The sequence below is a fragment of the Zosterops lateralis genome (assembly GCF_965231275.1).
Source record: "Zosterops lateralis genome assembly, chromosome: 5".
In the NCBI taxonomy this organism is placed as follows: domain Eukaryota; kingdom Metazoa; phylum Chordata; class Aves; order Passeriformes; family Zosteropidae; genus Zosterops; species Zosterops lateralis.
In genome coordinates, this window is record NC_139766.1 from 29653204 (window position 1) to 29670065 (window position 16862).

Genomic DNA, 16862 nt, shown 5'->3' on the forward strand with positions numbered 1-16862 from the left:
TGTAAGAAAAATGAGAGCTTTGATGCGAGGTAGTCCCTAAGCAGGTGCAGTAAGGAGACTAAATATATTACTTTTTAAATTTCAAATGTTGGCAGAAGCATGTTAATGCCAGGAGGGCAATGTTATGTTGGACTACTGTAGTCTATTCAAGAGCCTTATATTACTGAATTATTCTTCTATCTCTTCAGTGTATCAAGAGCTTCTTTTTCAAAGAAGTAAAATCAATGCATATATACAATAGTTAAGGGCAATGAATATATAGTTAAAAAAGTGGAATATTATGCAATCACATACACAGATGATAGTTACTTCTGTTTGGATTCTTGTTTACAACTTTTGCTATTACAAATGGTCAAAATTAATTGGCTTTCTCTTCTAATTGTGGCCTTCAAAATCTTTTGTTATTTATTAAGGAAAAAGTATTAATACATATTCAGATTCCAGTCCCACACAGAGATCACAACCCAGTAGGTGAGGAACATCCTTAAGAGAAGCAATCCAAATATTGCTTCATTATTTCAAAATATTTCGTAATTCTAGTGTTTGAAATGTGTTTGGGCAATAACATTTAAGATGTAGCTATCTGCCACTTACAGAAAAGAATCATGTAAAATACACCTAACTTGGTGTGATTTTAGAACACAATCCCATACTTACTTTTGAAATACAGAATAAGGGCTCATGAATTAATGTCCTTTACTCTCTTTGTAGTTTCATGGTAGAAGGGAAAGGAGAATGTGTACAAAGGGAGTTACGTTTTATGGTTTACCTTAACTGAAAAGAATTTTCTTTTTCCTCACAAGTTTCTGGTTTTATTTTTCATACCTTTTCCCCCTTCATTGCAGCTTCCATTACATCATTCTGTTGGTTTAATTACTTTCTACTAAATGCAATTAACAGCTACTGCTATTTTTGTGTGAAAATTGCATGGCAAAAGCATTGTAATGGATTTCAATACTAAAATGTTTTTTAAGACTTTAAACATAAAATACAAACTCTTTTAATAGAAAAATATGATGATGATAGGCATTCTCAGATTATACTTCTTTATCTGATCCAGTCATGGCCTTTAATTTTTTTTTATTCTACTATTTAAGCGTGCTGATGATATTTCAAGTTCACTGTCAGATACTACATTGCTTGTACACTTTTTTGGCAAGAAAGGAAAAGCTGAACTGAACTTTGAAGATTTTTATAGGTGAGTCTCAACTTCATTAATTCCTTCTAAGAAATATTTGTATAGTTGTTCTAATTCATGTGTACTATTTTATTATACACATAGTTACGCAAGTATGTTTATAATGGTTTATGTTCCCTTTGTGTGTGTTATATACACAAAGAACAAAACAGTAAGTAGCCCAACAATAAAAAATCCTCTTCCAATGCTGCTGCATTGGCAAATTTTGTTAGCACTTGTGTGTTTAGTTAGTTTGGGGTGGAAAGGTTATATCCCAGTCCTGTCCATATTGATAGGTAGGAACTTCTGTCTTTGTTTTGCATTATTTTTATCTTTTTCTCTGTTTGTCAGTGCTTTTAAAAAAACATGTGTGCATCTCTGCACTTAGGGACATATTTAAATGCAAAGTTTTTCTGAAGATATCATTCAGGCACCTTACAACAAGCTTCTTTGGGTAAAAGTTAAAACACAGGGGAAGCTATTGGCTTAGTTATTGTGCCATTAAATACAGAATTTAAAAATACAGGGAGAGTGCCATAAAAACAGAACCATTAAACTGTATGCTTCTATGTAATTGGGAGAGATACAATGTTTAGTTATTGCTTCCTTAGTAAATACTCCTAATATCTCTTGTCTTTATTATTATCACTCAGCCGTGTATTCCAGTCAATCAGAAGTTTGCAAAATATTTTGCCTTGAATGAGAAGTCCTGAAAAGTATTCTGTATTTTATATAATATACAAACTGTATCATTAATTGAAATCATGTCATAAATTCGAAGAAGGAAGCAGCAGAGAAGGTAGTTTTACAAAAGGCATCTAGTTAAAATGCTATGGGTTGTGGTTGACAATGAGATGAACATGAGCTCCCAGGGCACTACTGTGACCAGAGTGCTGATTTCACCCTTGGCTGTAGGACTAGGGCATCACACAGAATCAGGGAAGTTATTTTTCATAGGTAGCTGTTTTTATATTTCGTGTCCAGAATATTCTAAATGGGTTGTTAAGTTGGGAAGAGTTTATAAAAATAAGAATAGTGAAATGTTTTTCAAAAAGGGTTAGATTGAAAGTCTACAAGCACTCATCACACTCGGCTTGTTAAAAAGACAAGGTTAAATTTCAAACTGTAAGCAACTACATGGGGAATACATTTTGGGAATTAATTTAGTACCATGATGGAATTTTGAATTAAGCATATACAAATAAAGATCTGTTACCCACTGAAGAAGAAAATTGGACAAACACAAACTAGAATTAGATTACAAATGAGGTATCAAGTAATTTTAATCCTTACTAACACATTTCGTCATTCCGTTAAGACTGTTGCAAAAACTTGAAAATATGTCAACATAGATAGGGGGTTTACCAAATTTATCATAAGTCCTGCAAAAAGAAAACTAATTTGTATAACATTATTTGGCTCATATTCTGTGAGTCTTTTAAGGACATGAACAGTGGAAATATAAAGTATGACAATTTCTTCTTGTTTTGTTTTTGCTTTAGATTTATGGATAACCTGCAAACTGAGGTTCTAGAGATAGAATTCCTTTCCTACTCTAATGGGATGAACACCATCAGTGAGGAAGACTTTGCCCATATTCTCTTGAGATATACAAATGTGGAAAATACATCAAGTTACCTGGAAAACATGCGCTGCAGTATTCCTGAAGAAAAGGTAATTGTTTAGCAGTGGACCACAGCATGCAGTTCCAGTGTCACTAAGATGAAAACATAGCTTTCTTTGTTGGACTGAATTACTTAGTACCAGGATTTTATTCTGATCATAAACTGCTTGCCTGGTTTTTCAGATTACTTGCTGAATAAAATGTAGAAGAGTAAATAGCATAGAATTATAGTCCATAGGATTTAGCTAGTAGTATTGTTGAAGTTTAGATAGAAAGTAACATATAGAAAATGTTAAACTGCAAAAACCATAAGACATTAAAAATAAAAATCTTGTAGCAATGAATTATTAAAACAACCCTTCCTTTCCCTTCCTTTCCCTTCCTTTCCCTTCCTTTCCCTTCCTTTCCCTTCCTTTCCCTTCCTTTCCCTTCCTTTCCCTTCCTTTCCCTGCCTTTCCCTGCCTTTCCCTGCCTTTCCCTGCCTTTCCCTTCCTTTCCCTTCCTTTCCCTTCCTTTCCCTTCCTTTCCCTTCCTTTCCCTTCCTTTCCCTTTCTTTCCACTACCACTGGAGTAACATCTCCTCAGAAATAACATTACATTTTATCTCATTGTTTTTTAATCTTATTAGTGGATAGCTTGTAATTATTGTTGGGCGTGTGGGTTTTTTAATGACTGAAGAGACAGAAATGATAATATAAACAGTAAAGGTCAGGAGGTAGATAGTCCTTAACTTGTTTACCAACAAATATGTTGTCAGAAGTGTATCTGAGAGAAATGTAGTAGCAACTATGTGTCAGTGATAATCTATAGGATAATGTTAAAAGTAGCCCTTCAAACAAGGAATATTTTTGATATACTTCTGTTTGTGTTTACAGAAAATCAGATTAATCTGTCCTAGAAATCTAACTCCTTCAATAGCTATATCCTTTAATAGCATTGACAGCAGAGCTTGCAATGAAAAGTAATAAATCAGTTTGAACAGTTTATTTGGGTTTTGTTTTGGAGAAATGACATTGTAATTTCCGTCTTCACAGTAAGTAAGATCACTCAACTGACCTGATGGAAGCACACTCTAAAAAAATCAACCGTTTTCTGTTCAAAAATCTGGATTATCTGATTCTTCTTGTACTTGTACAGCAGTTAGGGCCACTGAGTGTTAAATATAGCTGGGAAAGCAAGGCTGTCTCTTTTGACCAGATTAAGTGTCAGATGAAGTGGTAAGACTGGAATCAGAGTTCCTGCTCAGTCACCCTTTCCAAGTTTCTGGTCTAGGCACTGAGGTGCTCAGATCAAACTCCCATAAAAGGTCTGTGCAGCTTTCAATATTCAGAGCCAAAAAAGACAGTGCAACAGAACTGCTATAACTACATGGTTCCAGGTGGAAATCTCAAAAAAAACCAAACCCCACTCACTTTGGGTCTTGTATAGAAACAATAATGTAAGTATCACTTGGGAAACTGAAAAATAATGGCCATTGTAGTTATAGAGAAATACTTGGAATTTCACAAGTGAAGTTAAGTAAATATACAGACACTTTCTTTTGAACCCAAGGTAGTAGTGTTTGAAATTCATCTCTAAGTCTTCCAATGTCATAGCAAGTATTACACTGTAGTTTCCTCTTGGTCTCTGGTGGGACCATCAGAGCTTTGTCACTCAGTTACAACTTTGCTTTTATGCTGTGTTCTGGAATGTCCTGGCACTGAATGGGTGCTATATATCTGTATGTCATATGCTATACCTCCATTAAGTGAAACAAGACATTGCTGTTTTTCATGACTTTGTGTTATTGGCTTGGCAAATGTCCTGTCACTACATCTCTTATGCTGGCCACAGGCTTTTGAGAATAGGACTTTGCCTCTTACTGCCGTGGTGGTGTTGTTCGTATGTTGTTCAAATATTGTCACATTTTTTTGACTCTTGTCAAAACACTGTAATTTGAAAATTATAAAATTTGCTCTTTATTTCATGATAGTGATATGCTGCAATACTAATATTAACCAGAGGATTCCATTTAGAAGGAAAATTAGTTGAGTCCATAAAGTAATAGGCCCATACTCTCACAATTGTCAATGTTCAGCTTTCATGGCGATGTACGAAGAAGCCTCTAAAGCAGCATGATGATCTTTTGTCATACTGTAATCATGTTCATATGTTCAGCTGGCATGCTGCCTGCTCACAGGATGTTTTCCTCCTTTTACTAACTAGCTGCCAAGCAGTGATTCACGTAAGCTGGCATCTTTAATAACTACGGATATCAGCGCCTGAAGAAAGTCTGTGCATTTTTAGCAGCATTGGTACATTAACCTGAGTTTCCTTTGCTGTAGTAAAATATAATCTGTCCATATAAATAAAAAAGTTAACTTCTTTTTTTTTGTCGTGGTTTAACCCTAGCCATTGACCAAGCCCCATGCAGCCATTTGCTCACTTCTCCACCAGCAGGATCAGGGAGAGAATTGGAAGGGTAAAAGCCAGAAAACTTGAGAGATGAGAAAGAGTTTATTAGGAAAGGCAAAAGTCATGCACACAAACAAGATTTTTGTGGTAGCCTGACCTCTTACACTTATTTTTTGCATTCAGAATTTTTACAAATTGGTGCACATTAAGGATTTGTGAACCTAAAAATGTCAGCTCAAGACTTTGGTTGATGTTCTCTACGATTGCTGTTTTGCCATAGCACCTGAAGCTGCTGGCTGAGAAATGAAGTACTGATCTAGGAATTTCACAAATGCATGGCAGAGTCATTCCAGTCCCATAGAGTTTTCAGTCTAAACACAGTGCAAGAACTAGAACTTGGACACAAACAAATAGTGTCAAATGCAATGAAACAAAAAGACAGTATTGATAATATTAAATTATGTTTTTAAGCTAAAAATTTAAATAAGGTAGTGGTTGTACTTGTGTATATGGGGGTTTCCTCCCAATTGTGAAGGATCTGCTTGTTGAGAAAAGCAATTCATGATGGAGATGGGCCGAGCTCTCCAAAGAGTTTTTAGATATTAGCTAGTGGTTAGGTAGGATCACTGAAGCACATCTCAAGTGTGTGGAGACCTATTAAATTATAACAATATTCTGCTGCTACCCACATTTTCCTTGCTGTTTCATATGGGTTAGCATACAATCTCTGCCATCTTCTCCTCTGGCACAAACCTACATTTGCCTGTTTTCTGTGGTCCACCATACTATAAAGACTTACGTTTATGTTTGAGGAGAGGCATAGAAAGGTTCACAGGTCTTAGTGTTGCCTTCAAGTTTATTTTCAGAGACAGGTACTTAAATAGAATAAAAGAAAAAAAGCAAATGGAAAAATGGCCAGGAATTATAGTTAAAGGAGTCCAGGGAGGTCAAGGTTGGACAGAGAATGCGATTCCATGTTCAGAATGGCAGAGACCACAGGGAATTTGATATAGGCAATGGTCCTGGCTTAGTTCAAAGTCTCATTTTCAGGTCTCTTTCAGAATTGATTTAGAGATAGTCTGTCAGATCTTTGGATCTCTAAGATGAGAGAAGAGCATAAAAATATTACAAGGAATGAAGATAAACTCTTTTAACAAGAACACTTAAAGTGAAACTTTCACAGAAGATATTCTAAAGTCTAGTCGAAATACAATTGATTTTTTAAAAAGCTGGACAAACTCTGCAGTACTTGCAAACCCTCAGCTGAAGAGACTTGGTTGTCTAAATCTAGATGTGTAAAATTTTCACCCTAAGGTATAAGCTTAAAGGTAGACCATAACATATATTTATGGATCCATTCAATGTATTTGTATGAGCACATACACTCACATGTATGTAACAGTGATTTGCAAGTTCTCAGTAGTAAACATACTCCAATGTTCATCCAAACCTAGAGATTTTATTTTCAATATTGACTCTCACATTGAAATAATCCTGGAATTCTTAAAAATTGCCCTCAGCAATGGAACAGTATTTTTGACTGCTCTGTTGAGAATTGCTGTCTTGTTGCAGTCGCGGAGAGGAAAGACATATTGCATTCTTCAAGAAACTCCAGTTCTCTATTGACTTTTACTCCAAATCTTTTTTTTTCTTTTTTTTTTTTTTTTTTTTTATGGATATGATGTCTGTTCTTAAATAAAGTAGACATATATATTGCAAGGTTCGTTTGTTCAGTTGTTATTACTACTGATAATTTACAGTGCATATTGTTCTCCTGGTTTTTAGGGTATCACATTTGAAGAATTTAGATCATTTTTTCAATTCTTGAACAATCTAGAAGACTTTACAATTGCAATGCAAATGTATAATTTTGCAAGTCGTTCCATAGGTCAAGGTAAGTATCTATTTTGTTATAAAAATTGATGGATACCTATATATTGCTGATATCCATAGAACTGCTGACAAAAATGCAAAAATGTTTTGTATTTCCTAGTTTTTAGTTTTAATGTTTCCAGTAAAAGGCTAAAAATGCTAGGACTCCAGCTTTGAGAGGAAAAGGCTTGGTCACCTCATAAGAAACTGTACAAAGTAATAGAAGTGGTGAACAAGCTGAATGCAGAATAATTGTCCATCAAATCCTACAATACAGGAGTTAAGAGGCACTTGATGACACCAGTGAGAGATCAGATTAAAGCAAGCAAAAGTATTTCTTTGCACAGTGAGCATCTGAAACTTTGGCCTTCTACAAAGGCTATAGGAGAAAACAGTGTCAGAAGGTCTGAAGAGAGATAAGATTTTTAACAAATCAGTAAGTGGGTACTGAAAGAACTAGGCATATGTACCTGCTAAAATCCTTAATAAAACAGTTGTGATGCTTGGGGAGCACAAGGTGAGCAATTTGCAAGGTGGTCAGACTTGTGGGCTCTCCTCAAGTAGCCTCTTCATGGTTCTGACCCCATGCCACCAGCACTGTCCTACCTAATGTGGCCTTATCAAGGAATTGTATCGTTTTGTCTGTGCTCTATTTCTTGGGTTCTGTTTTGTGTCAAATAAGTAAATGCCATATATGTAACATAGGTTTAATTATAATATGGTTCTCTAATTTTGATATTGCACATAGTATAGTATTTTGACTGTTATCTTTTTTGAAAAATAATTGGCACCAATTAAGCAGTGTCATGTTTTATCAGTTAAGGAGTACTTGGTTTAGAACTGTGAAATTCAGTCCTAATTTTCACTTTTTCGTATTTTCGAGTATTTAAATGTGAAAACTCAAGTAAAAGTTTACTTATATTTCATAATATGCTGTTCACAGAGTACCCTTAAATTCACCTTTTTTTTTTTTTTTGTGTTCTTGTTATGCAGATGAATTCAAACGTGCTGTGTATGTAGCCACAGGTGTGAAGCTCTCACCACATTTGGTGAACACAGTGTTCAAGATTTTTGATGTCGACAGAGATGACCAGTTGAGTTACAAAGAATTTATTGGCATTATGAAAGACAGACTCAATCGAGGGTTTAGGGTAAGGATTCTAAATTTTATATTTGTCCTAGCTGACTTCTACTTACCACTACTTTAGCATCTGTAGCACCCATAGATTTCAAAACTCCTGTGCATATGTTTAAAGGCATACATTTTATGACATGCATTTTAAGACATACATTTATTATAATACTGAAGCAATCTATGAGATAAAATCCTTCTTAAATTCTCGAATTTTTTTGTTACAAAGCAGTATTTAGAGGTCGTGATGTACCTTTATAATATGCAAACTAAATAGGAGATGAGAAATCACCTGTATACTGTAATTTCTTCTGTATTGTGTGATTAATAGATTAGCATTAGGAATTTTAACAACAGCAGCAATTATGTCTATATTGCTTGCAGAGAAAAGAGAATCTGTCTTTCTCAAGCTCAAGAAGTTTAGTAAAAGGTCAACTCTTCTAAAACATTTTATAAAATACCAAGTGCTCATAATGACAGTTGGAAAGAGTTGCAGCAGAAGGTAGTTTTAATTTTCAAATGAAAATTGGTGAAGTGGAGCTGAACAATGCTGTGTTCTAGTTCAGAGCTGATTTTATTAATTAAACCCTGTATCTAATATTCAGTTATAATCAGCCAGAGGGCAGGAAATTACTTGCAGTCTTTTTTTTTTTTCTTCATATGACAGGTGTTAACATTTTAAACTAAATGTAAAATGGTGTTCTTACTAACAACCTTATTGCTTAATTGCTTAGACATAAATCTTAAACTGTATTATGGTTCCTAAAGTCAAATTTCAATGTGTTATTTTCTCTAATTTTAGTTAATTTTAGATAGCTTCCTAAATGTAATTTTAGCACTTTCTGTGAAGTGGTGTTGAGTCTAATAGTTTACTTGTTATTTCTGTAATATTTTGATCAAACACAAAACGTGGATAACAACCACTGTATTTGTAACAAACTTATTTCCTTGTTGGCCCTCAGTTCCTTTTATTATGGTGTGGTAATGATGATTGTTTCACAATTGTTTCAAGCTGTTCAGCTATATGTTTTAATTGTTTACTAATTGTAAATGTGCTGTGTATGTTAATTTAACCAGCAAACAGTCTGCTTACTAAGCAATTCTTGTATTTATTACATCTTCCTATTTCACAAAATGCATGACAGAAATCACATATAATTTCAAGAATCTATATCATCCAGCACTGTTCAGTCTTATGTATGTATATTGCTTTTGCCTGGACCACTATGAAATATTCCAGTGGACTATAAAAGAACTATAAAAAATAGCCAATATTCAGAAAAATAACACAATCTTTCATAAATTATAATTCTTATTCTAAGTTAAATACTAGACATCTCCTGGATTACATAGGAGACAATTGTGATTTGGTCCTGTAATTCAGTTAAATGCATTCTCTTCACTAATCAGTAGTATTCCAAGACAATTACAGTAGTAAATGGATGAATTACAATTTCCAATAAGTTTTCATAAGTGTCACACAAACCAATTTTTTCCAAGAGTGGTTGATAGTAAAAATTCTGCAAAAATTTACCTTCATAAAAAAAAAAAAAAAAAACCACTGCAAAAAGTTTGCCGTAATAAACTACCTCACCCACTGCAGTCTTGGTTTAGAATGAAAAGTAGAAAATACCCAACAACCTTTTTCCCCAGAAAAATTGATGGAAAGTGTCATTAATTGCTTCTCATTGTTTGTATGTTAAAAGTTGCAGAGTATTTAATGTGTCCAAAACAAGTAAAACTTTGCTCTCTTGCTCCTACAGTGTGGAGAGCTCAAATGTCTTCTTGTGCTACATCAAAGCTAACAAATTACTAACCTTTTCTTTATCAATAACTGTGTTTTGAATTTTGAATGTATGAAAATTCAGTCAGTTTCATTATACGGATAAAAGATCTTAAAAGCTTCAGCTTATTCAGTATTTTGTAGCAACATAGAAATCTTGGCCCTGAGAAATCTAAACCCCTTTATGAAGTATAAATGCTGATTTTAATGTTAAGTGTCCCACAGTTAACATCTGCTAATTAACGTAGTGTCTGATTATCTCACTAAAAGCATCCCAAAATAACAGTTTCAGTTTGGCCTATGATTTGAAGTACGATTTTACAATTAACATCTTGTACTTAGCAATTCTACTTTTAGAAAAGGGCATTTTGTGGTTATATAATCAGACTAAAGTGAACCTATCTAAGGGTAAAGAGTCACACAAGTCCAATGAAAATGCAGTTCTGAAACATCAGTTAGCAGGTCTGTCCTATTTAAAAGCTTAGCCTTGAACTTAAAAACTTGAGGGTCAGGTACTACCTCTTATAGGAACACAATAAATTTTCATTTTAATACAAATTTTAGATATTTTTTTGAAAAATTAAATGTCTTGAAGACTTTACCAAATGGAATCTCTTTTTTTTGAACTTTAGTAGCACAACCTGAAACCTTGTTTTTGTTTTAGTAGTTTGAAGCAAACTCATATGTTAAGCTGCCATCAAGTGGTCAGTCAGAGTATTGCCATAAAGTTACTAAAAATGTTCAGGCATAAAAAGCTTTTTTTTGCTTATTAGTTAAAATAATTATTTCTCTTTATTTTTCAAATTTAAAAATATGTAAGAAGATTCCCTTTCCTTTGAAAATTCCATTTTTAAACTGGAAGACTTGGAACTTAATGAGTAAATCATAAACATTTTGCATAACACATACTGTACTGTTACCTCCTAGCTATTTGTCAATTAAAGCCATTTTTTTGTATTTTCATGATACCGTTGTCTTATGCTTACCCCTGGCTGCCTTCACGTGTTGTCTGCATCTGCACACTTCTCCATCTTCTGCTCCACAGGGCTACAAACCTATACAGAGGTACACTACTTTCAAATCCTGCGTGAGGAAGGAGCTCTATAGCAGATAAATGACGGTATGTGTTAGCCACCAGTCTGAGTGTGCTGGCATGCCTGCAGGAATGGCTGAATGTTGAATTGTCACTGCTTTGTTTCCTGTTCCAAAACTCAGGAATACGTTATAGGCCTGCAAGCAATGTGGTAGCTCAAGGCATCATGTTGTGGTTTTGACTGAAGCAATAGAATTTCATCCTGGAGTTGGTAATGACTGACTCACACTGTCACTGTTCTGTGAGACAGCTGTGATTTTGTACTGTGTTTGAAATTAGGAAAACTATTTTTTCATAGTTTCTGTTGCTGTTTTCTGTCTGTCCCATTACCTCTTTTTAAGTCATTTCTCAGGTACCTATAGCTAACAAGTATTTACAGAGGAATATTGTAGAGGCAGATTTTTCTGACTTTAGTGACTTGATTCTACTTTGGTTTATACAGCTACATTCTTGAAAGCAATCATGTATTTTTGGCTCAATTAATGCTGTACCAGCAATTTTAAAAAATCAGCAGTGTCCACACATAATCACCATGGCTGTTTTCACATACCCACTACATGAACGTCCATTCGTACAGTTCAACTGTACTGTACAGGAAACTGTCAAAAACATCCAAAATTGTGGATGTCAGTGTAAAAACCGGGGTGTGCACATTCTGGAGCCATATCTTGGAACAGGGGACATAGACACTGCATTAGTAGACATTTCTCTTCTTAAAGGAAGAGTTTGTTCCTTTGCAGTTTAAGGGTTTTTCCTATTTCCATGTAAAGACTTTGCAGGAGTTGCTATGAAGCTTGCTGGCTCCCAGGGAGCAAAGAGATGTACACCATGACAAGAAGGCCCCATGGCTCTGAGTGACCCTGTGAGGGGTCCAGCACATCTCGTGCTCCTGCAGGAGGGCTTGACAGTCATTCCCCTGCTGTTTTTAATTCTAAAGCACAATATTAAGCTGAGATTTTTTGTTCAATATTATACCCTAATACTGAAGCATTGTACTAATATGTGAGGGACAGAAGAGGAAATTTGATCTTAACAAAGAGTCTGGTTTCTCCACCTTACTAATGGGAAGTGTAAATGACTACTAAAGTAGTTTAAACAATATTTTAGTAATCTAAGTCACTAGTCACCTGAGAGGAAGTCATGGTTTTTGTTAAATCTTATGTAACTTTATATCTTGAAACTTTTGACTTTCAAAGTGTCCTTTCTTCTTTTCTCATATATTTTTAAAAATAGTTATTAGGAGTACTTTGTCTTTTTGTTGAAACCCATATTGTACTTTCATGTTAAGTATTATTCAAACTGTAAACTTTTCAAGATGTGGAACAGCTCTTACAGGAAACTGGCAAAATACTACGCAGTCATGATGCTTCCCTAGTAATTTCAGTGAAGGATATGTGACCAAGTGGAAGAAAATGCAGTGACACAAATGAATCCATTATCTAATCAACAAACCTAATAAAATTATCTTGGTGATAGAAAGAGGGACTGTGGTAAAAGAATCAAGTGTACATACATCAATACCTTGTCAGGTCTAAATTCAGGCACTAAATTAATTAATTCATATGCTGAGATGATGTAAACTGGGAAAAAATGTACCATGGAGATTTATAAAGGGAGATGTTAATTTTGTATAAAATTCTCAAAAAAAATTTGAATTATAGTATGTCTACACTACCCATTTGGAGACACAAGTTAGTTTTCAGGGCATGGACTTACAGGCAACCTCACTGAGTTAATGTAGAGGCCGCTAGTTATTTACCGTGCTCTTACCTGGAGCTCCAGGATGTTACAAAAATTCTTCTTGTACCCAAGCTTGCTTGAGTAGGTCTGTATCAAATACTTGTTGCCTGTGCACTGAAAAATACAATATAAGCCTTGTATATATAAAATTCTCTTTTCCCTGCTGACACATTAGTTTGCTACTGTTCTTCACTTGGGCAACTGCTTCTTGTCTCTTATACAAGTCAGAATCACAGAAATGTTAAGGTCAGAAAAGACGTCTCAGATCAAGCCCGGGCATTACAGTGACACAACCAGCTGTTGGCTGTTAAGAGTTCCTTTTTGTGCAAAACATTCCATAACTCATAATATTTCTTCAGATTTGTTGCAAACTTCTATTAATGGAAATGGAAACTTTAGCCAAGGCATACAGAAGTGATTTGGCAGAAGTACTGTGGAGTAGAACAGAGATAGTTCTGTCTTCACTGTACATTGTGGAGTGAAAGTGGATTTACCTAAATATAAAAATCATTATTTTCCATTTAGTTTATAAATTGAAAAGATAATAAAAATTGAATCATTGGAGATTTGAAACTGAACAATTTCAATAGGTAATTAAATTTCAGTCTGATGTCCAAAGAAGCACATACATGTACATGAAATACTAAAATCAGCTGCAGCTACATCCCACAGTAAGGTGTAGTACAACTACTATTAGTTTTATTTTTTTCCAAATATGAATGTACAGTTCATTGTGCTTTGAAACATTGTGCTTTCCTATGGTAAATGTAGAACTCAAGTGAAGGAGATTAAGATACTTGACATGCTTACCATAGATTATATCCTACTTTGAATCTGCACTCTGAAAAGCAATAAACAGCACATTGTGCTGTACATCACATATCTCTAAAATGCAGTAATGCCATTACTCCACTGTGTAAAGAATGTTGTACCCTTATAATAAATACTGCAAATTTCTCCTTGGGGAACAACTGTACAAGGTGTGTGTGGTCCCTGCAGGGCACACACACCTGACTCAGCATGGGCAGGTACTCCTTTGCATGCACTGCAAGGAGAACTGAAAAAACACGTTTGTAGAGAACTGCCTGACAGAGCCCAGAGGACAGCCCTGTTTTGAATGTCTTCTGGAAGGACTAACTAGGAAATTTCTAACAAAGGCCTTTCGAAGTTAATCTCCAAAAAGGGATGCTAAAGACCAGCTTATGAAGGGATTCAAGTTCATCTAAAGAACTGTTTGCTGTTTATGTGCTCAGGAACTGTAAGGCCTATATATTTAGGCCTTAACTGTGATTTTATTGACTACTGAAGTATTGAAAGTAATTATTACATCACAAATGTAAATCTAGAAATTAATTGCTATGTACTAGTAATTTTCTGACAATCTTAGGATTTTTTTTTCATTAAAATAACTGATTTCTAGGTGTTCTGAATAGTGTGGGTTTTCAGAATTTCTGATTAAAAGCTTTTAGGAGGTAATGGCTAATAGCTGAAAATAGTACCTTGAGACTGAGTGAGGAAGGAAATTTATTTTGAGAAAGACATGAGAAACTAAAGCATGGATCTAGAACTTCATTTCCAGCCACTTCAACGATAAATTGCTGTCTTTTGTAAACACTTCATTCTGTCAAGTGAGATTAAATTTTTCATGTAGCTAATCTTTTTAAAGCTTTTAATTTCTATACTTTCCTAGTACACAGCAATTGAATACATCTAGTGTAAAAGACAGCTTTAAAGAAAATGAAAGAAACTGTTGCTTACTGTTTGAAGAGACTTTTGCTTACCTCTCTGCTCAAGCAGAGAGGTGAGAAGTGTGTGATTAGGCACAGCTTCCTGACTCATCTTACAAAAGTAATTGGAAATTGCAGAACTTGGGCTTTTGATCCTAAACCTGACAAGAAGCTTAAAAACATACCTGGATACAGTGGGAGGAGAATGTTCCAGTGAAACATGAAAGCATTGCAGAACGTGTGGACAAGCAGTTCCTTCTGTGGATTTGGTACACTGAGAGTAGACACAATAACAGTGCATACATTAGAAATGAGTAGATGAACAGTCAGTGTATTTCAGCATTTCTTTTAATGACTTTCATGAACATTTTTCTGAACTTGTTTCATAAAATAAAAAATAAATGCATATCTTAAAGCACAGGTTAATGAACTGAACATGCCTTTGTTAAATAATGCACTGCAATTTTGCAAGTTATGCTTTTTTCATGACATTGACTATAAATACCAGCTAAATTATGCATTAATCTAAGTATGGTTTCTAGTATTTCATTTAATGTCTGTATCATATACTACTGTGGATTAAATTATGTTCTGAATATCTACAATTTCTTTATAAACTTCTATGCTTTTTAATTGAACAAGATTAAGGATAAGAATAAATAGATGTAGGCTTCAGTGTCTAATGGTGGATTTTAATGTACTGCAGTGTGGCAGTTTCTTTAACATCTTCACTCACTTCAACCAAAACAATGAATTTGTTTCTCACCATGTGTCCTGGTTTTAGCTAAGAGTGAGTTAATTTTCTTCTTAGTAGCTGCTACAGTGCTGTGTTTTAAATATAGGATGAGAATACTATTGATGACACACTGATGTACTGGTTGCTATGAGCAGTGCTTACACAGAGTCAAGGACTTTTCAGCTTTTCACCCCACCCCACCTGTGAAGATGCTGGGTATGCACAAGGAGTTGGGAGGGGACACAGCCAGGACAACTGACCCCAACTGGCCCAAGGGATATCCCACACCATGCAGCATATGCTCAGCATATAAACTAGGAGGGAAGTGGTTTCCTTCCCCAGCTGCTCTATTTCGTAGTATCTCTCCATCTATTTTTTACACTTACCATGAAAATAGACTTGTGGAGTTAGGAACAGTGGAAGAAATAATGAGATCCAGTGATAATTACAGAGAGCATAGAATACAGAGCAGTGACACACCCAGGCCAGCCCTTGGCCAGTTTTCCTCTCCATTCAGTGGAAAACTATTCATGATGCTGAACTACAATTTATGATTAAGGTAATCTAATATGAAGAAGCTTTCATGTCATCTGCCCATAGAGTATTTGGTTTTTGCTGGTGCCTCAGTTTAATGAACATCAATAATTTTCTATGCTTTTTGTTTGGTGTCATAGGTGAGCTTTTTAGTACAGTGTCAATACAAAGAATCAAGGAACGAAACTAGAGAGGGAACTGGACATACCTGAATAAAGAGGAAATACTTTCTTGCATCTTTTAATATAAATAGGCTATTTGTTGAATGCTGTGTGCTGTGAGGTGAGGATGCCTTTTGAATACTTAACCTACATATGGATTTATAACTCTCATTTTACAGAAGTAAATTTGATCTCTCATCATTTAAATATTAAAACATCTATCTAGTATGTATGAGTCTGAATAAAATTTAAGGTAGAATTAATGAATGAATTAGTGAATAGTATCTTTTTTCCAACTGAACATTTTTTACTTTTTACAGGAGGCTCCGAAGTATGGTTGGAAGGAATATTACTCTTGTGTGATGACTGTAACCAGTGAGCATCTCAGAGATCTATGGAAGCAATTTCGGAGACGGGATATGCTGAGATAAAGGAGGAAAGCAGGATTATCTGCACTGGCTAGAATTATTTATTCCCATGAATTCTTAATGAAGAACAAACTAACCCAGGTGAACGGTGAATCTTCCAGCTGCAGTAGAAAACACAGGACTTCTTTTCCACTTAGTGTAGTGATCATCAACTCTTAAAACTGCTTTTCAGTATGTATTTTATTTAATTGATGAACTAACTATGCCATGTGAATGGGAGAAGCCATCTTTTGTAAGAATGCCTTTTGAATATTGCTTTTTTTTTATTTTGAGATAAATTTGTAATTTAAAAGGAAACAAAAATAAGTCTTACACCTGGGCAGGAAGATGTTTGGCAGTGAAGAGAAACTGCCTGCATCAGCTTAGACTGTGAATTTACTTTCAGAGGAGCACTATTAAAAGTTTGTGCTAAACTGAAAATGAGACTACCTGAAATGAGACATTAAGTAGCATAATAATTA

The 16862-nt window shown here is 34.8% G+C and overlaps 1 protein-coding gene across 4 annotated transcripts in view; it reads left to right on the top strand.

The window, feature by feature from the left end:
* MICU3 (mitochondrial calcium uptake family member 3) overlaps positions 1-16407 on the top strand; it is a gene marked incomplete at its 5' end in the record, with an annotated part of 46837 nt that extends 30430 nt beyond the window's left edge. For all 4 annotated transcript variants that reach the window (XM_083861920.1, XM_083861922.1, XM_083861921.1 and 1 more), the window contains 6 exons: positions 1098-1198; positions 2680-2851; positions 6981-7089; positions 8061-8218; positions 11028-11102; positions 16294-16407. In XM_083861920.1, coding sequence (XP_083718046.1) covers positions 1098-1198; positions 2680-2851; positions 6981-7089; positions 8061-8218; positions 11028-11096 — 609 coding nt within the window. In that variant the 3' untranslated portion in view covers positions 11097-11102; positions 16294-16407. The remainder of the gene's footprint in view (positions 1-1097; positions 1199-2679; positions 2852-6980; positions 7090-8060; positions 8219-11027; positions 11103-16293) is intronic.
* Between the last annotated feature and the right edge of the window lie 455 nt (positions 16408-16862).